This window comes from Zootermopsis nevadensis, unplaced genomic scaffold (assembly GCF_977971745.1).
Source record: "Zootermopsis nevadensis isolate Lab colony 2312 unplaced genomic scaffold, Znev_1.0 Znev_ptg000010l, whole genome shotgun sequence".
In the NCBI taxonomy this organism is placed as follows: Eukaryota; Metazoa; Arthropoda; class Insecta; order Blattodea; family Termopsidae; genus Zootermopsis; species Zootermopsis nevadensis.
The window spans coordinates 19,110,363-19,134,438 of NW_028259142.1; the positions used below are offsets into that span (position 1 = coordinate 19,110,363).

The window sequence follows — 24,076 nt, forward strand, 5'->3', positions numbered from 1 at the left end:
TACTTGCAGTAGAAAACATTATTATGTCTACTGTTGTTTTTCAACTCAATAAAACGTTAACACTGCATGAACTTCAGTATTTTTATGTGGCATGAATATAGAAGGAAGTCTTCTGTGTTTAATCTTTTATTCCTCTACTTCTATCCCATATTAAAAATTTCAATTACAGAAGAATGACTGTGCATTTACAATGAAGCTGTGTAGTGTAACAGAAATTTGTCTCATAAAGATTACTTTATTTCTATAAAAAAGGAAAGTAGGCTATAAGTGTTATGCATCTATTGGGACAGTTTTGAATGCAAATGCTGGCCCTTAGTGTGTTAATAGTTTGATAAATTAGATAAACATGTTTCTTGGTTGTAGCTGTTAGTGGTGAGGCATGATATGAGGATTTGAGGCTGATCCTATCAATTATTCTGGAGTATTACCTTATCTTTTGATGCATGTAAAGACAGCATTACTTTATCAATATTGTATGTGAGTGTTGTACTCTGACCAGCAGTTATCAACAGTTGTAAGATGTATAAGCCCACAGATAATTCCACAAGCCTGTGCCATAGAAGAGGGGATGAGAATCACAGTGAGCAAAATTTTTGAAAATAATAAAAAAAATGGGAAACAAATTTTATTTTTCTGAGTGTAATGTTCACTCTTCCTAGTAAGTAATGACATCATTACAAAAGGATTCCTTATCCTATTTGATAAAAAAACAGTTGTCATTGAATTAATGAATGACGCGTATTGCAAATAAAATATAACTGGTATCTTTATGAAAGTTTTAAGTTCCAGACTTCCATTCTATATAAATATATGAAGTCTCTTTACTTTCGCTCATTATCTTTGCCACTATTTAGATACTTTACGTTATGTAACTACAAGTCTTTCTCATGATCTTGATTCTAATTGTGTATAAGTTTCTTCCCATGTTGTTTAGGTACAAAGATTTGATGCCTCAGTAAAATAGTATGATGTGACTGCATCCAAAACTAAGGAAATATGGGCAAGATTGGAATAACATAAATAGGCTGAAAGAAATTAGAACTACAAATGTATTTTAATCACTAGTTAACTTAGGTTTTTTATTTGAAATATGAATTTATTAATCTCACAGTGATTACAAATAAGAATCATAAATTTTGATCATCATTCCAACTAGGTTCTTCACTGTTATTAATCATTCTCTCCAGAATTGATTGTCCACAACCAAGTCACTTATGGTATCATAATAATGTATTGGTGTGTCTGCTTTCATGCCAAGCATCTACAAAGCTTCTTAATTTCCTACTGTGAGTAATAATTTCTGTAAGATATGTAACCCTTCTTAAGGTTGGTTATGTATTAAAATTATAACGTGATGATCAAGCAAAATTCATTTCTATCCTTATGTTAGAAATAACTGGTTATACATTGTGTTTGGTCATGTGAAATTTCGTATGATAACAGATCATAAACATGCCTACAAATTTCATGTGAAACTTTTTTGTACATTAAAACACGATTTTTTTTAATTTTAAGGTTATGTGTAATGTTAAGGCAGTACAAATTAGTACTGACTGTAATGCTGAATAAAGACAGATCACTTAGTTGTAAAATTATTAACTGTTAATTTCTGATTGCCTTTGTATACAGATCGTCCTCTTGTTTTTAAAAATAAACAATTTCTGGCATTGGTTTGATCAATTCTTGAGAGTATAAAACAAAATTATGACATGTTACATTTGTTTAAAATGTTATATAAACACTTTTAATTTTGTTTTTATAACCAACACAGACACGTGAACTTGTATGTTTATAATTTTCAGAATTACATTGATTAAATGTGAGATAGTTACAGAAGTCCCTCTACTGGGAAGAAGAAATACTCTCTCTCCATTTATTGATTTTGTGTGTTATATAACCACAGCAGCTGAATGATATCATTTCTGAGTGTGAAAGATATAGTGCTTTGACTCAGCTTTCCTAATAAGTTATGTCCAAAAATAAATGATCTAAAGGTCAAGTGATGGTTGGAAACCCATGTGGTTTTGTGTAGTAAAGGTGTGAGATAATTAGTTTTACATTTTGTACAGTGGTAATACTGAATATATTATCAGAGTGTAAGATAGAGTTTGTACTTTAGTGATTATGTATTACAGTGTAATTAAGGCAAGTAGTTCAGAGATTAGGACAGAATCACCATGGCATACAAACAGCTGCCTGGGTTTGGAGTTCAGCTGCCTGAACTTACATTTGACGGGGTAAGTCCTGTACTGGGATTATATCCAGAATTTTGGCAACTGCAGCCACTCTATAATCTTTTGGTTATGAAGTTTACTTTCAGCATGATGTTATTTCCAAGTTCAAAAATCTTGGACTCTATTAAAAAAAAGGAAATTTCAAGAAAGTGATAAATTTACACCTTGAAAACCTGATGTACTTCCATTTGAAAACTGTACTGTTGCAAAATCATTAATATTATTTAGATACAGCAGAAATTGGATATAAGTCTAACCTAAAATAACTATCCATTTGTTTAACACAACCTGTTTCTCTAAAATCCATTCACATATGTTGTGGGGAAACATATTGGAAAGTGGTCTCGTAGAAATGCAAGATAACAGAGTGGTGTTGGGTATATCCCAGAGACTGAACTTTATATTATTATTTTGTTGCAGTGGTTGGACTGGTTTGTAAAAGTTGACAATCCACTGATATTCTGGAGAGCTCAGCCAACCTACATCTTAGCGGCACTGGTATTTCTGTTAGGTGCTGCTGGAAATTTGGTACATGGTGAGCATACATGTAATATTTTTGGTTAAAAATTACTCAACTTTTTTGTGGAACTAATGTAAATAAGATGGTAGCACTAGAACTTGATACACACAGGTTGGTATGGATTGAGTGAAAAATATTTGCCAGTCCCAAGGAACAAAGTTCTCTCTCTTTTTTTTTTTAATATATTGATGCACTTAATGGGACATTACATCATTATCTCAGAAACCCCTAACATTTAAACAATGGAATACATTTAACAAATTGTGGAAGCTATGAAGCTATGGTATGGTACAAGGTACTGGAATTTGATACTGTTCCTGTTTTTAATTTAATGTATAAGAAATGTTACTATAATGAGTAACTGTTTGCTTTTGTGCATATGTTTGTCAGTTGTTTAATCATATTGGCATGCAATTTATGCTTATAACACAAAAGATTATAGTTTTGATGCTTTTAAGTTTATAAGACTCTTAACTCAAGTGACTAAATTATTCTTACAACTTTGGCAGTATATTTCATGTCACATACCTTTATATAAGTATTGTATCATTAAAAAACAATGAAAAGAGTTTTGATAAATATCTGAGAAATGCTGACATGAATGCTATGAATTTCCTTGTGACATTGAAGCATAATTCGGTAATTTTCACTGGTTTTTGTGGCATAAGTAATGTGACTCTTTACACCTGCAATTTTCTTTTATCTTTCCACATACTATGAAATGAGAAGTTTAAATTGGAAGATTGTAGAGGCCATGATGTTCAACCATTCAGTGATTATATCAATCAGAAGAGTATGCATGTCAGTACCTAATATACAACTGAGTGAATAATGGAGAAGTGATCAGGTGGTGCCAAGGTCTGAAAATATATGTGGAAATGGTGTTCTGGCACAGAAACTAATTCATAAAAATAAACATTAACTTTCATTGTAGCAATTTTAAATGGAGGACGATTGCCATACCTTTGGTTAGCTACAGTACTGCATGGTATTGTAGTGGAGATTGTTACCTACAATCTGGAAGACATTGATAATTTTTGGCACTCACAGACACCAGTTATCTTTCTGGGACGGCGCTTGCCACTTCACATAATTGCATTGTGTGAGTACATCTGTAGTTAACTCTTTGAGATTAATTAGATGTACAATAAAACCTCACTCATAGGAAGAGTATTGAAAATATATGTAATAACAGTTTATGCTTGAAGTATTTGAATAGAGCTTATGTTTATTAAGAGCCAATGTTGAATGCTTACAAATATCATACAAAAAGGGTTTGTGAGCCAAAGAAGGTTAATTAAATATAAGCTACATCACTTGACCTGTAAATCTGTAATAAAATTTCCATTTTAAACCTTTAGACACTTTATGAATGTTATCATCCCCACTTTGCAGCTGAATTGAATCAGCACTATTACCTAAGCTGGTAATGTGTTTGACAATTAATGATTAATTATTTAATAATTGAATAGCTGTTTTATACTTGGAAATCTTAGGGATTTAGTCTTAGCCTCTTGCCATTTAAGGTCCATATGGTTAATATCTGTCTTACAGATCCTGTCTTCATCTATCATGCATCTGTTGCTGTGTCAAAGTTGAGGCTACCAACGTGGGCTGAACCATTTGCAGGTCAGGAATCATTAATATCTGATGGCTGTGTATTAGATTTCCTGATCTATTACTATGAATGTGTTATGTACTGACAACAAATTTATCCTTTAAACAAATCCCCAATTTAAGGCAATCTGACTGAATAGCCAACCACCAGAGGTCCTCATGATGGTCCCTTAATCCATGGAGTGCGGTCATCATCAAAAGTCCTTAGTCTCTTTTAGGAAGAATATTCTGGAGGTATACAGCTTTATTCCTGGGTTAGAGTCCAGCTTTAATGATTTGTGAGTCATACCCAATCTCTGGGTAAATGCCTAAAATAAAAAAAGTGCCTTGAAATGTATCATAACTTCCTCTGTCTAAATATATACATCTCATTTGATTCTATGTAACCTTTGCAGTTTAAAAATTTGTTAATAATCTAAGATCACTCAGTTTGGAATGTAACATTTTATTTGTCATTAATTTTAAAATCTGCACAAAAATGTAATAACCAAATATATTGACATATTTCAGTTGGCTTGACAGTGGTGCTAGTAGATATCCCATATGATGTGGTGTCAGTGAAATTTGCACACTGGACATGGCATGACACAGATCCAAACATTTTTGACCGCCATTATTGGGTGCCCTGGAACTCATACTATTTTCATGCCTGCTTTGCTGCAAGCTTCACCTTTTGGTTTCATGGCTGGAGAAGGTGGTTGTATGCAGATAATCTGAGGAAATGGGATGTCAATAGGTGAGCACATGTCCAAGAGCGGAATGTTCATTTTATTTTCTTCCAGCTGCTCTGTTAACCACGCCTATTAATTTCAAGAAAACATTATACTTATTAATTATCATAATTTTTTTTCCAGTGATACTCAATTCTTTTCTGTGTACTAACAACAGATATAAAATATGTTAACACACAAAGAGAATAATATTTTGTTTAATACTATTGTTTCCTCACACTCCACTTGCATGGTCCTGGATTTACACACAATTGATATTGCTGAATATAAACTGTTACAATAAAACACACAGAAATGCCATTTACCAAAGTAAACATAAATTAATAATACCAAAAATTATTGAGAATGGCAACTAATTGCTACATAATACATCAAATGTCCTAAGAACAACAGTTGTCTGTATGTGCAGCTTTCTTTAATAGTAATACTCAAGAATCCTTGAAAGAAATTATTAACAGTGAGACTATCTGGTTTGTTGGATGTTTGGACTGGTCCATCATCTGATGTTATAAAATTACACAGTGGGCAACATCCAAATACCTGAAAATCCAGATTGTGTTACGCCATCATCAGAACTCTTTAGAATAGAGTATTTTACTCTTGCTGTTGATGAACCAAGTACTTCTGTCCTGCTGTGTCTAAGTAGAGTATTCCAGAGACTGCTGATTTTAGGTAATTCTATAGATTCAATGATAATTGGTTTGTTATCTGATTTACTTAAGCATGGTGGTGAAGATCGGGTAATTCCCTAGACTTATATTCTGGAGATATCTGGTTGATGTATCATCAGCAATACAAACTATCATGGCTGAAGTTTCTCATACTTTCCAGATAAATTCTTGAATCATACCTTGAAATAGGCCATGTTTTCCTCCTTCAAAATCATTTTCTGCTCATCATTGACATTCATTTCTGCAATTTGTTTAATGTTATATACTCTATGTGGTTGAATGGTTGAAACAGTCATTAAATGGCCTAAGAACCAATCAATTCTCTAGTTTTTGCTCTGCTATAAATACATGTGAGACTATACAGGTAGTGGCAACACTAAGATGGGAAGAAATTTTGAATTGGTGAAGAAAGAAACATTTTCCATACCCATGTTCATATTAAGTTTCTTTAATGTTTCAGAGCATAGAACTCACCCTTACATTTTTGTCAGAACTTTGAGCTGCTTCCTGTATAATGAGTCCATTAGGAATGTTAGTCACATAGGCTCATATGTATGTACTCTTTTTTTTTTCTTGTTGCTTTTTATAGTGTTGTGAAGGAGCTGGTGTGTGTGGTGCTGACGGCTGTGCTTGGAATGCCAGGTGGTGTTCTGCTATTCTTGCCATTATACCACCCTCTTCATGACCTGGCAGGTATTCACTCCGAGGTGACATTCTTCATGATCTTTACCATCTTCTTGCTTATATGCTGGACTGCTGATAGGACACCCTCCTCAGGTGCCAGGCCCTATTCAGGTATGTAGTTTCCCATATCTATGACATAGTTCTTATGTGCAATGTTTTGTTTGTTGGTTTAATGTTTTGTAACAGAATTTAACATGATGGCAGTTTTTGATGGGTTATTATTTTTGCCTGGACTTTTCACCTAATGTTGTTATTATGTTGAGGACAGTGAAATGAATGGAACCTATAGGAAGCATGGAAAAAATAACAGGTGTTTTACTATTATTGGTGGCATCATAGTGATTTCTCTTTTAATCAGGACTGCATACATCTGAGAAGGGGCTGTCAATCTTGCTTCTCCATTTGGCACTCCACTATTCTTTGTACCTGAGCTTTGTAATTTTTGGTCATCCAGAAGAAGAAGTTTCCATTGGTTTGCATGAAAGAATTGGACCCTGCAATGAGACAGTACCTGTCTACACTGCTTCTGGAATAGTGAGTATGCATTTGTGAGATTTAAGAATTCATTTGTTAAAAAGAAGATGGTAACTAAACTTTGAATATGAAGATGGTTGTCTTCTGAATTGTAGCACCATGTAGTTTGGTAGAACTTTGCCAGAGTTTCTGGAGTACTTGCTACCTCTGTAAATGTTATAACTTCATAACCCATAGTAAGGAATTATTGTTTCTTTGCTTTTTAAGTAATTGCACAGGTTGTGTAGTGTTGAATTATATTTATTATCTTTGTTGTTGTTATGAGTGTTGGACAGGGAGAAGGCAGTATTTTTAAGGTACTATCTCAGTATTGCTGTGGAGAGAGGAAAATCATTTGAAACCATAGTCAGGATAGCCAATCACCAGTTCAGCTTCAGTCAGGTGTTATCACTATGCTGACATTCTGAATTTACTCAGGAATTCGTGTTTTCAGTTACAGATACAAGCAGATGTCTTAATGTTATTGTGTCAACAGATGGTCAGACATATTGAGAAATATAGTACTGCTTGATGATGTGCTCGCTAATTTTAAACACATTTTCAAATGTTATGCAAATTAATATTGCAATAACTTCACATTTTATTGTGGTATTCTTCATTCTGTTATACAGGTACTCAGTAGACGACGCTATCTGTGTACTTCTGACTATGATGAAGATTACTTTGACTTCCATTGCTTACCCAATGGACAAGTTCCATCGGAAGGTAGCTACTGGTACACAATTTGTGGTACTCCATTTCACAATCGGGCTGAATATGTGGCTGTCATCAGTACCATTTGCTTATTAGCATTTACTGTTTTCCGAAACCTGCACTTGCATTCAGGATCTGGTATCCATCAGGTTGAAAGAAAGGCAAAGAGACATTAGCAGTAAAAAATATTTTAAAAGCCACATTGAAATCAAGCAGATGACTTGATTGCCTTATGTGCAGAACAGTGTGTAGGATTATTTGTAAAAAAAAAAATATTTTTTTTAATTTCTGGCTTAGTGTGACTGAATCTTGCTCTTATTCCAATGGTCCAGAGTTTATGCATAGCAATCCACTCATTGTATTTTACTGCCAGTAGTCACCAGCTGTGTGCCTGATAATGTTTCGTTATATTGAAGAATAGAGAAATGTTTTGATAAACTATATCTGAAGTACTCTTTGGTCGTGAGTTGGTATCAGTGTGAAACATGTTATAATGTGTTTAATGCTATACAATATACAGGAGATGGAGAAAGAATGTTAGTATTACTAATACATGTGGCTCATTTGAACTGTTGTATCGTGCAAACTGTTATTGTTATTGAATGAAAGTCAGCAAATTACAAAGTTCAAAATGTGTTGGATGCAGCGATAATTAATAAACTGTACTTTAAACACAAAAATGATAATTTATTAACTATGTTGTCTCTGTTACACCTACACATAAATGCTTTCAAGAAAGTATCATCATATTGCTACAGTTAATATATACCCTGTTTCAAAAATTGTATTATAATGCAAAACCAGTAATTTATGAATAAATACAACATATGACACAGCAGAATACATATTTTGTTTACAGGAAAGTTCCATAAAAAATTATGACTAACGTTTGTCAGACCAATACTTTTGGATAGTTATTTTTCAATTAAAATTTAAAAACCAAACATTAACATCTGGATCTATTACTGGAGTTTGCTGACGTCTGACCTTAGCAACAACAATTGTTTTTTTGTTTTTTTCAAGACATGTTTACTGCTTCTATGTTAGTGATTTAAGGGTTAAGAGTTGGAAACAGAGAAGAAAATAATCTAATATATATGTGAATGTTTTTTTAAACCACCATTTGTTGAAATTTTATTACAATTTTGTGTGTTTGCTTATCATAATCTGTAGTGTAGAATGTATGTAAAGCTGCTAGGTGAGATGTGTCGTTACAGCTACAGGAATATGATTTATGTTGCATTGGATGGCTTATGCATGATGTGTTTCTTACAGTCAGTGCATTTCTTTCTTGTCTTTGCATATTATACTGGAAAGTTTATTGGGAAACTTGACATACCCACAAAAAAAAAATACCTCCCAAGAAATGTACCAAAGCTCTGATTCTTCTGGAATAGTCACAAAGTTACTTGTGTGGCAGACAGTTTTAACAATCTCTGTGTTTTTGTTTCTTGAAAGTTATTGTTTCCCATGGACACAAACAACATTTTTTTCTCCTTACTGTGTTATGCTTTAAGTTGCGAATTTTTTGTTATTTTTTCAAGCAACATACATGAAGAATTAAACAAGTGTTGTTCCTACAGTGGAAAGTAAATTTCTCACTAAAATATTGTGAAAATATCCTTGGCCTTTTTCCTTAATAAGGAAAAACATGTGACTTACAAAGCAATAGTAGTTACAAATCTAAAAGGAGTGTTTGGTAAAACCACGTCAAATATGCTGGTCATGAGTCTATCAAAACTATTCTGGTACAACTTCAGAAAATGCAGCGGGAAGTCATACCTTAATGGCAGAAAACAAAGAGCATAAATTACATTTCCTGATTCAAATTATGGCACATACTCAAATTGGGATATTGTAAAACATGGAGTTTCCCAAGGTTCAATACTTGGTCATTATCTTTTCCTCTTATATATCAATGAACTACCACCAAACATAATTTTGTAAATGTGACCACCATATATCAAGTGTTAATCTCTCTAGTTATCTGAAAGGTGCCATGCAGGGATAAAATTCTAGGAGAGAAAATGATGGGGCATGGAGAAAACTGCATAATGATGATAATCTCTACTCCTCCCCCATCATTGTCAGGGTGATTAGGTCGAGAAGAATGAGATGGGCGGGACATGTAGCACGCATGGATGGAACAAGAGGTGTGCACCAAGTATTGGTTGGGAAGCCTGAGGGGAATAGACCGCTGGGGAGACCTAGACGTAGATGGGAGGATAGTGTCAGGCGGGATCTATGGGAGACAGGAGTTGAAGGAGACTGGATTTTGTTGGAGGGCTTTGGTTAATTCGGTGATGAACCTTCGGGTTCGGTAAGCCATCTAGTTAGTTAGCTCTTCCACCTAGCATTAAAAGTTTAAATCATGTTCTACAACTGTTTAAGCTAGAATAAAAAAAAATTACCCATTCTAGTCTGTAAAAGAATTTACTTAAATTTAAGATTATTAAATATTGTAAATATTTAAGTAAATAGCTGAAAGTAGTAGTAATTGCTGGTATTCTTATTATGATGTTCCACATCCTTGGCTTTTACTATGAAAGATCTATGGATTGCAAACACATTTTGTTATTCTCTTCTATTCACAGTTCAACAAGATTCACGCGTCTTCTGAAAATGGAGTAAGATCTTCACAATTTTAGGATTTAAAAACTTTATTTGTGTATAAGAAATAAGTTTAAAGAGAGGGAATGTGGTGGTATCTTTCATAGCGATTGAGCTACCGTCGTCTGACAGGGTATTTCTTCCGAGGGAGAGATGGCAGGATAGTCTACTTACTAGGTGGTTTATCTATGTTCGTCTTAGGAGTGTCTAAATTTACGTTCATCGTTGTGTGAATGGAATGTTTGCTAAGCCTTGGAAGGGCGTTGTTTTTATTAAGATTGTTTTGTTTGTGTGTTGTGGGAAATTCTAATTCTGTTTATGCATAGTAGTAAGCCCGACATGTAAGTAATATTTGAGTTTTGGTAGCCATAATTTCATGCAATTACAACTGTTTGAAATTGGTTTATTTTCACACGTATGCAAAACACACCCATTTATGTAGATGATGAGTGCCCCCGTATACTGGTTGATATACTTGAGGAGCGTATGTATATTTTGATTCCGTTCTAGTTGCAGACTATGAGTACGAGCCAAGACAATGTCCACGTATGACACTCCATGGAATTATACATCAACAACCGCTACACCTACGTTTCCGTTTCTTACTAGTACTCACAATCCACGATTGCATGAGAAAATTTATGGAGACTTTACATCATTTTATGTGACTATAACAATTTGTACCGTCTTGGGTGCTTTTCTGTTTCTATTGAACATTGCGCTGTGCTGTTGCTCAAGATATAAGAAGTACTGGCAAGACAGTAATACAGGCAAGTATAAAGTGTCACTTTTTTTTTAACAAAACAAACAAGAATTAATACAGAAGGTCCTGACATGGAAATCGATGCATTTTAAATCACCCAAAGGTTATAGATAACTTATTTATGTTAACCTGAAAAAAATGCATCCCTTGAATGTGAGCTGCAATTGAATTGATGGTCATAGCAACATCATCTGTGGTGAAGTGAATCCTAGGTTATTTAGTGACACTGTATCAGTTACAGATGTTACGCAATGTCAGTAGGGTGTTGAATTAGTTCCAATGTGGAACTGAAATTGAAAGCAGCAATTTATGAGTCTGATCTGTGGGTATTTAGTATTATGAAAGGAATAATATTTATGTAACTGCTGTATATAGACAGATGCAATTGACCAAGGTTCATAGTAAAAATGTGGAGCTTTTATATATATATATATATATATATATATATATACCCCCCCCCCCCCCCCCCAATACTCATTCTGCTAGGTATATTGTCTGCTGCAGGTAATCGTTGGATTCTTCCAATCTGGACCAAGACTCCACATCAGCAGCCACCACTGGATTACACAGAACTAGAAAAGTATCCATTGCCTCCACAGCAGGTGTTTGACACAGCAGAAATACCTTTGGAGTATATGGAATTAACACACAAAAAAGAAAGTGATCTTTAAGTTTGATAGTATTCTTATTCATATTTTTAAGAGCCAAAATGTTTCATGTTTACTGGCCAGCTGTCACTGCACTGACAATGGTAGTGCTCCTGGGAGTAATTGTGGTTATACTTAAGTTTGGACCACGCCTCTGCGGGACACGTAATACTGCCAAACCCACAGAGTTTGATTGGCAGGATAGAACCTATGAACAGAAAGTCTCATATGCTTGATCCCTCTGTATCCTGAGCCTAAGAAAGAATATTAGTCTGTTTAGAAAATTTATATGGTTTTAAAAAGGAATATAGGGACAAGAATTCTCATACTAGGTAGATTTATGGAATATACATTATTATTGCTATGCAGTAGTTTTCAGTATGTCTGCAGCTTCTTGAAGTGAGCAACACATTTAGTACCTCATAATATAATGAACTTGAGCAGTATATTGGCCCTGTACTGTGACTAATGATCTGTTGAGCATTCCCATATATCTCAACAAGAGTCCTGCACTTTGAATAGCTTGTACTAGTTTGCTCTTGGGATTTAAAGATGAGTTCCATAGAGATGGTACCTGAGTCCAGCAACTAAACTTAAAACAGCACAATATATAAGGCTGTTTCATTAGAACTATTAAAAGTGGGTAATTGCTTTACATCTGAAGTCCATTATCTATAGGGTAGGTAAAATGTAATGGAGATGAGTTTCAAAACACAAATTTTTAAATTATAACATATGAACAGGACCATTTCTAAAAACTCAGCTATACTCTCAAGGTTAATTTTTTTCTGGTTGTAGACTTTTTCAGACAAAACATGAAATTGTTGTCTGGGAGGGTAGCCTGAAGTATCTTGTATGATTAAACTTGCAACTTAACAGAATTAATTCTATGTCAGTGCTTTGGTGGTAAGGGAATTAATTATTTTGTTTAAAATATAAATGTGTGTTGACTACTTTTTAACACAGTGGAGTGTGTTTTAAGTATGTTAGGTATTATTGAATTTGTGTTTACCATGTGCTCATTTTTGAAATATAAATACATCTTTAATGCAGTGCCTAAGAGTGCATGTGCCTGTTCAATCACACATAGCTGGTTGTTATCCTATGTCACTTTTGATATTATAGCAATAATCCATACAAAATAAGCTAAGGCATTATGTAAACTCCTAGATATAAAAATTATTATATCTACAAGTATTTTCCTGAATATTCTTGTAAAACATGAATACTGTCTTCTCAGCCCAAAACTGTATTTAGATACATTAATAAAGTGGCCTTATAATGAATTCATGTGAATGAAACACAAGGTAATTCTTGTATCACCAGAATTAATCAAAGGACTTCAAAGATATGCATTTGATGATATTATTTGGTCTTTAGTAAAGTATTTTTTAAATTTTGGCTTTCACATATTTTACAGTGCTACTTATTCTACATTTTAGAAAACAAAGTATATAATGTAATGCAAATAAGTAAAACAGTTGAGATCATTTAAATTTGCAGCTAATGTTAATGACCCTTAAAATCCATGGAACATGTTCTTGATAATGAAGGGTTACACATGGGCCACTTGTATAATATGAGACTCAGAATGTTTTGTTGCATTTTTCATTTTGATACATTTTTTTATAGCTGTAGAAGGTATCTAGAAGTTAATTTTTAGGATTATTATTTTATATTAGTATAATACTCCCAACAGCTTTGCTGACTTTTGTTTTAGATACTAATGGGAAGCCATTTATGTAAAGTACCTACTCTGTCAGTTGTAGTAGTGTTAGTAATTTCTTTTAAATTAAGGTGTAGTATGTCAATTTTTAATAGTGAAATGCTATTGTAGCTGATTAGTAATGAATGAAATATATTACATTACTAGCAGCTAACTTTGGTGCACTGTCATTAATTCATTATATGTTATTGGGTCACTGAAGATGTGAAACTTGCAATATTATAACAAATGCTAACTTGTATCATTCCAAGCAGTAAAACAGTGATGAATCATCCCAAACAACCATGAACTACATACCACATTACTTACTCTGTTCCGTCCATATTCAATATTTTGTGTGATGAAATGTTCTGATATTTATTGTCATGTAGATGCACAGTGTTGGAAAGGTGGAGTGTTTCAAAATAAACTGAAGATATTTTAAAGTTAGTGGGACTGGCTTTATTCCGTCCAGTAGAATATTACAGAATTTTACAAAGTCAGTAGAAATTTACAAGTCTATGGTATAAAATTACACGTGTGTATGTGTGTGTGTGTGTCTGTGTCACATTGGATTTGTCATAATAAAAATGGAAAGGAACCTTAATCACTTCCACGGGCTATTTGATTCAAGTGCATAGCTTTGCGCATATTGACCAACCAACCAAAAAGCTAACTGAGGGCGGAGTCCTGCGCAAGCGCAAGCATCGTCCCTACCTAGGTGACACCATACCTGCGCACAAGGCGTATTGCTGGAAATGGTACACGGTCTTAATTTAAAAAACTGAAATTATGCTAACGCTAACGGGGTTATGCGCATATTGCATACTACAAGCTCCTATTTATAAATAAGGAACTAACCATTTGCAAAAATGAGTCCATTGTTTAAAACCTAATACCAGTTTCCAGTGAAATCTAAACAAAGTCTTTTGAAATAATTTAATTATTGTGGCAATTTTTCTTCCTTTTTGTACATTATTTATGTGCCTTGTTATGATCATATGAGGTGTTTAAGAGGGGATGTTTTGTAAGTGAAGGAAGGTAGTAATATTCTACTTTCTTAAATTAAGAACTTTGGCACTATTATTAATGTGTTAGACACAGTTCACAAGTGGTATGACTGATAATATATATGTTGAAGAATTTCTCATACTCTACTTTGAATTCCATGTCCACTATCAGTTACTATATTGTATATGTGGATAATTCATGAACAAATCATTCAGTTCAGTGTATTAATTGAATCATTTCACCTCTGCCAACCTGACTTGTTCTGTGATTCACCTACACTAACTCTGAACTCTGGAAAACGGGACAAATTCAAGATCACGTTTCTTTCCCACAAAATAAGAATTTGAAATAATGATGACAATTTGGGCTATTAAGATTAAATTGCATGAGAAGTAATGCATTTGCAAAGTGAACAAGCAAAAATCCCTTTGAGGTATTGAATCAACTGAATCAGTAAATCATTCAAGGTCAAAGAAAAAATGATGAATCAGTGTGTCATTCTTTTGAACAATTCACCTTGGCATACTGGATTGAGTGAATACAGTAAAATGAATCATCCACGCCTGTCATTTTGAAACACTTCCAGTCTATGCTCTTGTTTATTAATGCAACTCAATGGTTTTAATTGCATTTTATTATGATTTTATTGTACTTTTATATACAGAAATATACAGTAAAAAAATGCCTGTTGTAAATTCTTTTATCCCAGTTAATAGTTGTTATGAAGGTTGGACTGTTTCCATCTTCAGCCAGAAGATGTAGATTACATATTCTTCCAAGTCCACATGGTGCCACAACCTGCAAGAATATAATTCATATCATCACTTCCAGTCTCATAAGGTTGGAATTGGCATTGTGCATAACTGTAGCCAGTATGCCCCTGCATTTCATTCACAGCTGTCAGGTTATTTGCATCCATGATGCCATGAGCTTTGTATTAAGGTGGTGGAGGTGTACAGTCTAATGTTTGTTCTTTGCCAAAGCTTTGTCAACCTTAAGCTTCTTGCCTATTAAATGTAGCATTTGGTCCCAGTTAGGTACAAGATTATGTTATCTGTGAGTACAGTTGTGAAGTTGCTGTGAGCTATTGACGGCTTCAGATCAATTCTTGCTGGAACAATTCATGTTGATGAAATACTTTGGCTAATTCATGTGTCAATGTGTGTGGTATTGTGCCAATAAAATGTATTATTTCCTGTGGGCAAGAACTGTGCAGTGAATCCTTCAAAGGTTCTTCCGAAGAGAGATGAATGAAGGGCATGCACAATGTGCTTTTCAACATATATTAGGCCAATTAAGGATGACCAAGACATGCACCATACACAGAAATTGCAAGATATGTAAAATATGCGATTAGACCAAGTTGTGTGTGGGTGCATAATATTAAAATAGGTGACATTTCAGGTTTTCACAGAACCGACTATGAAATAATTTCTAAAAGTAAGGTTAGGACATGATTAAACCGGAATACGACGACAGTCCAGGTGTGGACTGATAAGAACAAGGTAATGAATCATGTCTGTGGACAGTAATAACCACAGATGGTACACTTCACAGGTCATTTGTAACAAGAAAGTTCCCTCCGAATATGGGAAACCGTAAAAATTTGGAGTGGATTAAAACTCACTTTTTTCAAAATACAGAAAACTCAGTATTTCTAAAAGAAACTCATGATTTGCGTTTTTAGTTTCCTATGGAGTTTGATAAGACCTTATATGTGGCTGGTTCTAGGCAACTCGCACAGATTTGCTCTGTTTTGGTCCTTTATATAGCTGTTGATTAGGGCCGTTTTAGTGATAAAAATTATATGTTAAAGACTGTAACATGTTTTCATTTGTTTTCTGACAGTTGAATTCACTGTGGGAGACGAGTCAAAATTTGAAGCTAATAGAGGATGGAAATTCTGTGATCATGAAGCGGGAAATATTTATTCAAGGTAACTTTTGATGTCAGTTCTTGGCATGGAGTTTTGACTTCCTGTTCCGTAACGTTCATGTAGGGAGCGGCTTGCAAAAGTGTATTGTGATTAGTTATTTGAATTTCTAGTGATTAATTATTCTTCCCAAGGTTTATAATTATGTCAGAAGGTAATATATAATGAAACATTACATAGACTTTAAGAATTGTTTTAGTGATGAAAAATATCCACATATTTATTACATTCCATGGATTCATAAGTTACTCTGATGATTATAGGATATTGAACAAGTCGTAATAATACAATACATATTGCAATTTATGCTAATATAACCATTTTCAGTTAGTGTTACATGATTGAAGTTTTTTTTATGTTTTAAGAAGTGGTGAAGAGTGAGGATATATGGACTCCATATAAAGAGATGCAGAGTATAGTTGAAGCAGTTGTTTCCAGACCTGTTCAAGGTGTGCTGAAGCAGGTGGAAGGTGTTCTTCGGAAACACAAACAAAATTTCATCACATTACTTAAAAACCCAGTAAGAATTTTTTTTTTGCAGTAATGTTACATGCTGGTACTACATGGTCAATAAATTTTGGAAAAACAAGGTTGTGCAATATTGGTGGTGATGAATTGATTTGTGCTCAATATAAGACAGTGTTGTGATCAGTTAAGAAAAATATATATACATTTTAGAATAGAATAGAATTTATTTACATTCCATAGATCCTTCATAGGCACAAGCCAAGGATGTGGAACAGGTCATAGCACAAATACAATACTTGTTTCTAGTACAAATATAAATACATAGTTATAACAACTATTTACAGATTTTTGGAACTACAATATTACAGCAAAATAATTGAAGAGAAACCATCATCATTATTATTTACAAGTATTTATAATAGTTGAGACTTTTTGGGTGATGTAAATTCTTCTACTGGCTTAAACACTATTATGTCGTGATTTAAACTTTTGATAGTAGGTGGAAGATTATTGAATAACTTAATTCCAATATAGTAAACACCTTTTTGATGTTTACGGAGGTTAGAATTTGGCACATGAAAGTTGTATCTGTATCTTGTTCTTATGTTGTGGATATCTGTATTTGTTTGAAATTTTTCCATGTTATCCTCTACAAATGATAATAGCGAGAGCTAGAATTCCCTGGGTAGTGGAAGAATATTAAACTTCACTTCTTAAATACTTTCCTTCAAGAGGCTCTCCTTTTAGTGCCTGCCATTATTTTAATTTTCCTCCTTTGAATGTAAAATAAATTTTTGCTGTCTGTTGAATTTCCCCAGAAAATGATTCCATGTGACATGATGGAATGGAAGTAAGCAAATGAACTAATTTTAAAGTTTCTGTTTTTATGAGTGCTGCAACCGCCCTCATAGCAAAACTTGCCGAGCTTAGTTTAGGGATAATGTATTGAATATGTGTGTTCCAGATTGTTTTAAGACAGCCTGAGACCACAGATAATTGATGCCAAGATACTCATTACTATGCTGTATATAAAATCTGTCCCCTTCTTTTGAAACTGTTTAAGAGAAAATCAGTATCCAAACTGTGCAGTGTGGCTAAAGAATTATCAAAGCTGGACATGTAAAATTCAGTATGATGGTAGTTTATAATGTGTGTACATGTTATGTATGAAAGTTTCTTTTGTGTTGAAATTTTTTTACGTGGTAATTAAACATTTGAGGTTATATTTTGAAAATAAATGGAAACCAATCTTTGTAAGGTTAATCATTCTTAGTTTTCATTTATTATTTTCCTCATATCTATGCCTTAATCTTTCATATAATTTTATATTCTATTCACCTAACCCATTATATTTTAATTACTTTACAAGGGACAGGAAAAGAATATTTGCTGTGGTTGTATGTTAATTTCTGGACATTTGATGTTTGCAATACTTTTTTTCATAGCCCAAGAATTCTAAGAGTCGTGAAGAGTTGTACAAAGGGATTACTGAAGGTGTTTCACTTCCTGGAATTGGACACCAGATTTTGCCAAAAGAGCTGGTGGATGAAGCAATCATTATATCAGATATGTATGACCTGAATGAATACATAGCCCTGGATCTTCTGTGCACAGGTAAATTATTATGTATTGGTTCTCTTACTAATTGTCCTATCATTTGTATTAAACTTCAGATATAGATTGCTGCTGATTATTATTTGAAACACAGTAAATGGGTAATAATAATAATAATAATAATAATAATAATAATAATAATTTAATAATAATAATAATAACCAGAGACGTTGATGCATCTTTTGTCGGCATGTAAACATTATGCCAGCTGCGCCTACATTCATCGACATAACGCTGCTTTACGTATACTCTACTACCACCTGAGACACTTTTACGGCATAGATAAGACACCCGTTTTGCCGTACGCTCCTGGGGACATTGAGTCCGTCGTTGAGAACGACAAATGTAAAATTTATTGGAACTATTCGTTCCCCACTACCAGGCAGTTAACAGCCACTAAACCTGACATCGTTCTCATCGATACCTCTGGATGCACCATGTATGTCATCGAGTTTTCGGCCCCGGCTGAAACCAACATAGTTGTGAAGGAGGCTGAAAAACGGACCAAGTATCAAGACCTTGTGTTTGAGCTAAGACAGCTGTACCCAGGATTCACTGTCAAATTAATCGTCCTCATAATCGGAGTTCTTGGAGGAGTCAAGTCGTCACTGCTGGCTAACATCAAGCTCATTCCGGCATGCCAGCGTAACGCTGAAGCACTACTCAGCCGGATGCAAAAGGCCGTGCTTCTTGGGTCGCTCCGACTACTACGGGCGCACGACCCCAACTCACTGTAGCCGCCCATCTCGTGGTTCGAGCCGTGACTACAGTTTCATCTGGGCTGCAAGCATCGGAGTTATGACGGCAACACGCCTGAAGTTTTTGGCTGCTTGTGGACCAATTAAACAATTCATAATAATAATAATAATAATAATAAGAGTTTTTAAACTCTGAGTATGAGAGGCTTATAATGGCTTTCAAAAGAAATTATGAATAATGAATTTCCTGCAAAAGACTATCTCCTATACTAGTGCAGAAATCTACTAAAACAAAACACTTTGAATTGAGTTTTGTGATCATGTTAGATTGCCGTTTTGGATACTACTATTGTGCCTTGCTTTCTGTGTCCATGTCTGTGGTCATATGGATTATGGAAAGGTAATGACTCATACCTGAGTATGTTACCAAAGATGGCAGAAGCAACTTTTTTGCATTATCTGCCAGCATCCTGCACACTATAAAACAAGACAGAAGTGTGACAGGGTATGTAAAAAATAAATATGTAATGTCTGGGCTGCCATAACAATGGACGGATTCAGGTTAAGAGACAGGTTTTTAATAATACATGAATTTTATTTTAAGCTGAACAGCAAATGCCATATTACCCTGGACTGACACGTGGCTTGGTAGCAGTTCTGCTGTATTATGATGGGCGTAAATCAATTGCAACAACACTTCGTGCACTTGTCCAGGCCAGAAGAGGCATTTCTTGGACCATGGATTCCTCTGAAGAAGTGTTGACATATATCACTGAATATACGCAAGAACTTATGGAGTATGGCCTCATCAACAAGATTCTGGGTAACTGGAGCAATTGAAATTTTTAAATATATTTCAGAGTTCAAGTATTTGTTTTGTGGATATGAAAATCAAGATAAAATGGACTAAATTGGAGGTTCACACCATAAATTTTCTCAGTGAAAAGTTGATAAAAAATTTTGAAGTTGGGCTGTCACTGCTTTTTTGGAGCGTTTGCAAAAATGTGCTTATTAGCTGCACCATGTATACCTATCTTTCTGCATTGTACAAGTGAGAACCACTGTGTTAATTTTTTATGAAATTTTATACTGTGGAATTTCATTAAAAATTGACACATTCTACTTTTGCTCAGAATTCAACAATGGTTTGGACTTTAATTAAAGACTGCATGTGTATGCTGAAGTAACCCATGTGTCATTTGCCAGAAACCCCATCCTTGTCAAGATTATTGACCATATCATGTAGGTCACTGTTATCCTGTTTCAAGGAAAACTACAAGAGAGATAGGCAGACATGGTTGAGCCCATATGAAGTGTGAAGAACACCTAAAAATACACTACTGTGATAGTTGAATCTCTACCATGGAAACCAAGAGCTTCAGATCAGTTGTAATATTGTTACCAGCTGAAAATTGGAAACAGATTTTTATTTTTTAGTTTGTACCACTATGTTCATTTCTCAACTGCATCCATAAATCCACTGCATTTACAGTCCTTTCTCATGCTGGTGAAGGTTCAGTAAAACAATTTGATTTTTCTCCAAACAAGATAATATTGGTTACCAGGGTTGGTAGGTGTCGCAGCAGGCAAATACGTCGAGCATTGGATCTTGGAACACCTGTAACAGGAAATCTTGAAAAGGATGATTAGTAAACAGCTGTGTGCTAAGTATGTACTAACTGATGTATTCATATGGTTTTTATGTTCCAATCAGAGTTATTACAAACACTGGACCTTTCAAAGGAGATTGAGCTACTCCAGCAGAATCGAGCCCTCGGTGGTCCTCATCATTACCGTCAGGTAGAAGATTTGTTCACTGGTATTCGGCAGACGCTGGCAGATGTCATCTATTTCTGGGCAGCTCAGTGTGGTCTCCCCAAGGACCCTACCTTCAAGTATGTTAGTCTCATGATTAAATACTTGATATGAAATGTAGAAATAACATTTTTATTTTGCTCCATCCAATAACATCCATTGTACACATTATTCAACATGCAGTATCAGAATCTCACTGAAGTCTGGAAATAACTGGAGACATAGATACAAATTCCTGAAATTAGTGCAGTCTGGTTAGTGAAGGGAATATTTCTTATATCTTCGTCTTGAAGTATTTTACATTACTCTCATCTGCTCCAGTTTCCATCTTTTCTTATTTGTCCTCATATTTGTGTTTAAATAACTTAGAATACCACATTACATTCCGATAATTATATTGTAATATTTTCATGTGTTAAGTATTTTGCATTTGAATTTCATACAGGTGCTAAGAGTCTTAAATCCTTTTGCATACATAAATTGACACATACACATTTGTCCTTATAAAAGTGTTCAGTTGTCAATTTTGACGTTACTTAAGCAAAAATTAACTCTACTTTCCAAAAAATTTTCTTCAAAAGTAAGTACTAACATCAGAGTTACACAGTACTGTTTTTTCTAATATTATTATGTTTATTGTTGTTCCCATTTACTTATATTTTGAAACATTTTTAAGTGATTTGTGGTAGTATCTTTGAATCATGCTTCCAGGTTGATAAGTCACTTGAAAGCTACAACTCTGCAAGAAGATGCTACAGGAGGTATTGATAATGTGACTCTTACCCTGATAATGGCTTTGCTGTATGCTCTAGATTTGAGTATTCTTCAGCAACGAGAGAATGGAGAGCGTAAGTGTCTGGTATTGTTTGAAGCTTAAAGTATATTGTAACTCGTAGTCGAAAGTACAGACACATATTTATTGACCCATCTTGAGTTGAGTATAAAAATATTTGAAAATGTATTTCTTCTGGGATATTGCGCTGTATAGTCTGGTAGAAATCGACCAACATTTTACAGGAGCTTACATTGTCCAACATTAGGATAATGAATTTCATTTTCCAGTCTTGAAATTTGCACATGTAGACCTGTATAATGTAAACTTTTTTGGTTGTTCAAAGTGATAACTATAGCAACAATGCAAAATACTAGAATTATATCTATATCTCTATGTATTAATAATGGAATACATCACCAGAATGTATAATTATTAATTTATAATTCTACTACCTGTCTATATATATATATAAATAGAAACATTTGGAAGAAAGTAAGTTTTATTAGATGTTTTTAGATTCTGATTTAAATACAGAAAGTTATATATCCTGCTATGTTATTTGGCAAGTATTCCATAGAAGAATATTAGGTTTCATGTTTTAGTCTCTTGTTCTATTAGCTTCAGGACTTCTAAACATAATTCCTCTCAGGTAGTAATACATTCTGTTCAAGTGTAATTGCTTGTGCTGCCTCCTTCTTGCAGAACTTGTGCAGAAGTTGCCACTCTTAGCGGAACCAGACTTTATCAGAGATTTGATACATCAACTGCCCCCTTCTGGTGGCAGAGGTTGGGAATGTTCAGGTTTACAGGGACTGGTAAATCTTGCCTGGGGTTTATCTTTGGCCACACTTCATCTGGCACCCTCAAATTTTCACCCAGAAGAAGGTAAGTGCCAAATATATAGTGGTTATTGCCTCTAATTCATACTTTCTTGCCTCCTGCCTGCCTTGGCAGTGATAAAGAATTTATTTATGAGATGGAGGTACCCATGGAGAGGATTCTGTTTCTTGATTATGACCAACAGAAGGGATGTACAGTTTCATGTTGGTTCCAAACCTGTGTGTGTGGAGCGGAGGTCTACTTTCATACTTTTCCTTGCATTCACAAAATGTTACATCTGGTCAGAGCAGTGAGGGAATGGAAGGGCATGTGGAAAAATTCATGCATGTTCTGACTAGTGTCAAACCTGTCATCTGTGTATCCTCAACCCCATTGTGTTTCTATATGAAATAAAACATAATTTGGGATAACATTTTTGTACCCATCCTTTTAAATTTTTTTCTGCTGAAGAAACTTCATTTCTTTGTCCCTCCTGCAGAAGAAATTTTAGGACTTAGGTTACAGGTTTTGATTAAGAAAATTATTAATTTTTCTCTCACAAAATCACATGCTTCAGCATTTTGGGTGAAGAATGAACATTATTAATACCAATCACAACTGAAGAAAACAACTTGGGGTGGAGGGGGGGGATATAAATGTTGGGTAGAAAGTAGTCTTTTAAAAGTTTGGAATTTTAACTGTGTGTTTTGTACCAACAATCCAGGTTCTATTGATGATGATGATTTACTTGTGGATGCAGCCATTGACATGAAAGCATTTGATTTTCTTCATCATACGATTCTAGAGAATGAGACTGTTTATAAAGAGGTAAGCTTATCAGTTTAGTTGGTCTCTTGGTTAGTATATATTTAATTTCAATGAATGTGAGGAAAGGCAATCATAGAAATGTTTGGCCAAAACAAATTGGATTGTTACTTTAATGCATTAGGACTAATAAGGATTGATTCTTTGGTTAATTTAGATACAAAGTGTGCTTTTTAAATCTATTTAAAAGCCAGTTATGTTATGCCATTCATGCATGTTCCAGAAAAGAAGTTTAAATCAGAATAAAGTGTGAACTACCAAATGTAATTGAGTGGTTAGGGCTTTACTTTGAATACTCCACTTCTTAATCTTTGTTCACAGACTGCTTATTCTGACAGCTCATCATGACTTTCCATAGTTCTCCTTTCAATTCATTATCCTACCATTTGGCGTTACATAACTTATTCAGTTGAAAAAGCCAGTTTTTACAATCTTAAGTATCAAGCGTTAAAGCCTGAACTGATCTATCCCTGAAACTAAATAAGAGAAACTGAAATAAATGCTTTTAATAATTTAATAGACCCTTGTTATACCATGGGTGTTAAGAGACTGCTTGAACGCCCCCATTATAAATGAAAATAACATTAATTTAATTTTCAGATTGGGGACATGATTGTATCTATGGTAAATCCAGTTTCACAGTGTAACTAGGGTCTTCTGTAATGTAAATAAAATGCATACTATCGATTAAATTTAGAGAGATTTTATG

At 34.2% G+C, this 24,076-nt stretch overlaps 5 protein-coding genes and 1 long non-coding RNA gene across 8 annotated transcripts in view; 5 read left to right on the forward strand and 1 right to left on the reverse strand.

The window, feature by feature from the left end:
- Dhc1 (dynein axonemal heavy chain 1) overlaps nucleotides 1-2,769 on the forward strand; it is a 71,851-nt gene extending 69,082 nt beyond the window's left edge. The window contains exon 77 of the mRNA XM_087346732.1: nucleotides 2,655-2,769. The gene's annotated coding sequence lies outside the window, so the exon portion shown is untranslated. The remainder of the gene's footprint in view (nucleotides 1-2,654) is intronic.
- Nucleotides 1,879-9,266, forward strand: LOC110827445 (wurmchen 1 transmembrane protein). 2 transcript variants are annotated; one of them, XM_087346733.1, is made up of 9 exons: nucleotides 1,879-2,037; nucleotides 2,136-2,237; nucleotides 2,655-2,769; nucleotides 3,689-3,856; nucleotides 4,309-4,383; nucleotides 4,882-5,107; nucleotides 6,363-6,568; nucleotides 6,816-6,991; nucleotides 7,603-9,266. In XM_087346733.1, the coding sequence occupies exons 2-9, from the start codon at nucleotides 2,178-2,180 to the stop codon at nucleotides 7,858-7,860; spliced, it is 1,284 nt and encodes a 427-aa protein (XP_087202859.1). In that variant the 5' UTR covers nucleotides 1,879-2,037; nucleotides 2,136-2,177; the 3' UTR covers nucleotides 7,861-9,266. The 2 variants fall into 2 exon arrangements, with proteins under 2 accessions (XP_087202859.1, XP_021914825.2); XM_022059133.2 differs by having other exon boundaries at nucleotides 1,879-2,237.
- Nucleotides 9,267-10,485: 1,219 nt separating this feature from the next.
- wrm1 (wurmchen 1 transmembrane protein) lies at nucleotides 10,486-11,728 on the forward strand. Its single transcript, XM_087346739.1, has 3 exons — nucleotides 10,486-10,635; nucleotides 10,805-11,064; nucleotides 11,562-11,728. Exons 2-3 carry the CDS (start codon nucleotides 10,833-10,835, stop codon nucleotides 11,726-11,728), a joined length of 399 nt encoding a protein of 132 aa, XP_087202865.1. The 5' UTR covers nucleotides 10,486-10,635; nucleotides 10,805-10,832.
- Nucleotides 11,729-11,766: 38 nt separating this feature from the next.
- wrm2 (wurmchen 2 transmembrane micropeptide) lies at nucleotides 11,767-14,023 on the forward strand. Its single transcript, XM_087346740.1, has one exon. It carries the CDS (start codon nucleotides 11,767-11,769, stop codon nucleotides 11,938-11,940), a length of 174 nt encoding a protein of 57 aa, XP_087202866.1. The 3' UTR covers nucleotides 11,941-14,023.
- Nucleotides 14,024-14,846: 823 nt separating this feature from the next.
- LOC147874279 (uncharacterized) lies at nucleotides 14,847-16,291 on the reverse strand. The gene is made up of 2 exons (XR_015534611.1): nucleotides 16,048-16,291; nucleotides 14,847-15,218 (listed from the first exon to the last, which is right to left on the reverse strand). It is a non-coding gene; the product is annotated as an uncharacterized LOC147874279 (long non-coding RNA).
- A 96-nt stretch (nucleotides 16,292-16,387) lies between these two features.
- The window catches only part of Nup205 (nuclear pore complex protein Nup205), a 28,147-nt gene continuing 20,458 nt past the window's right edge, over nucleotides 16,388-24,076 (forward strand). Inside the window, exons 1-8 of one of the 2 annotated variants that reach the window (XM_087346734.1) lie at nucleotides 16,388-16,507; nucleotides 16,719-16,873; nucleotides 18,267-18,435; nucleotides 19,738-19,956; nucleotides 20,848-21,028; nucleotides 21,660-21,796; nucleotides 22,426-22,608; nucleotides 23,267-23,370. In XM_087346734.1, the coding sequence (XP_087202860.1) occupies nucleotides 16,498-16,507; nucleotides 16,719-16,873; nucleotides 18,267-18,435; nucleotides 19,738-19,956; nucleotides 20,848-21,028; nucleotides 21,660-21,796; nucleotides 22,426-22,608; nucleotides 23,267-23,370 (1,158 nt within the window). In that variant the 5' untranslated portion in view covers nucleotides 16,388-16,497. The remainder of the gene's footprint in view (nucleotides 16,508-16,718; nucleotides 16,874-18,266; nucleotides 18,436-19,737; nucleotides 19,957-20,847; nucleotides 21,029-21,659; nucleotides 21,797-22,425; nucleotides 22,609-23,266; nucleotides 23,371-24,076) is intronic. The other variant, XM_087346735.1, reaches the window with a different exon arrangement.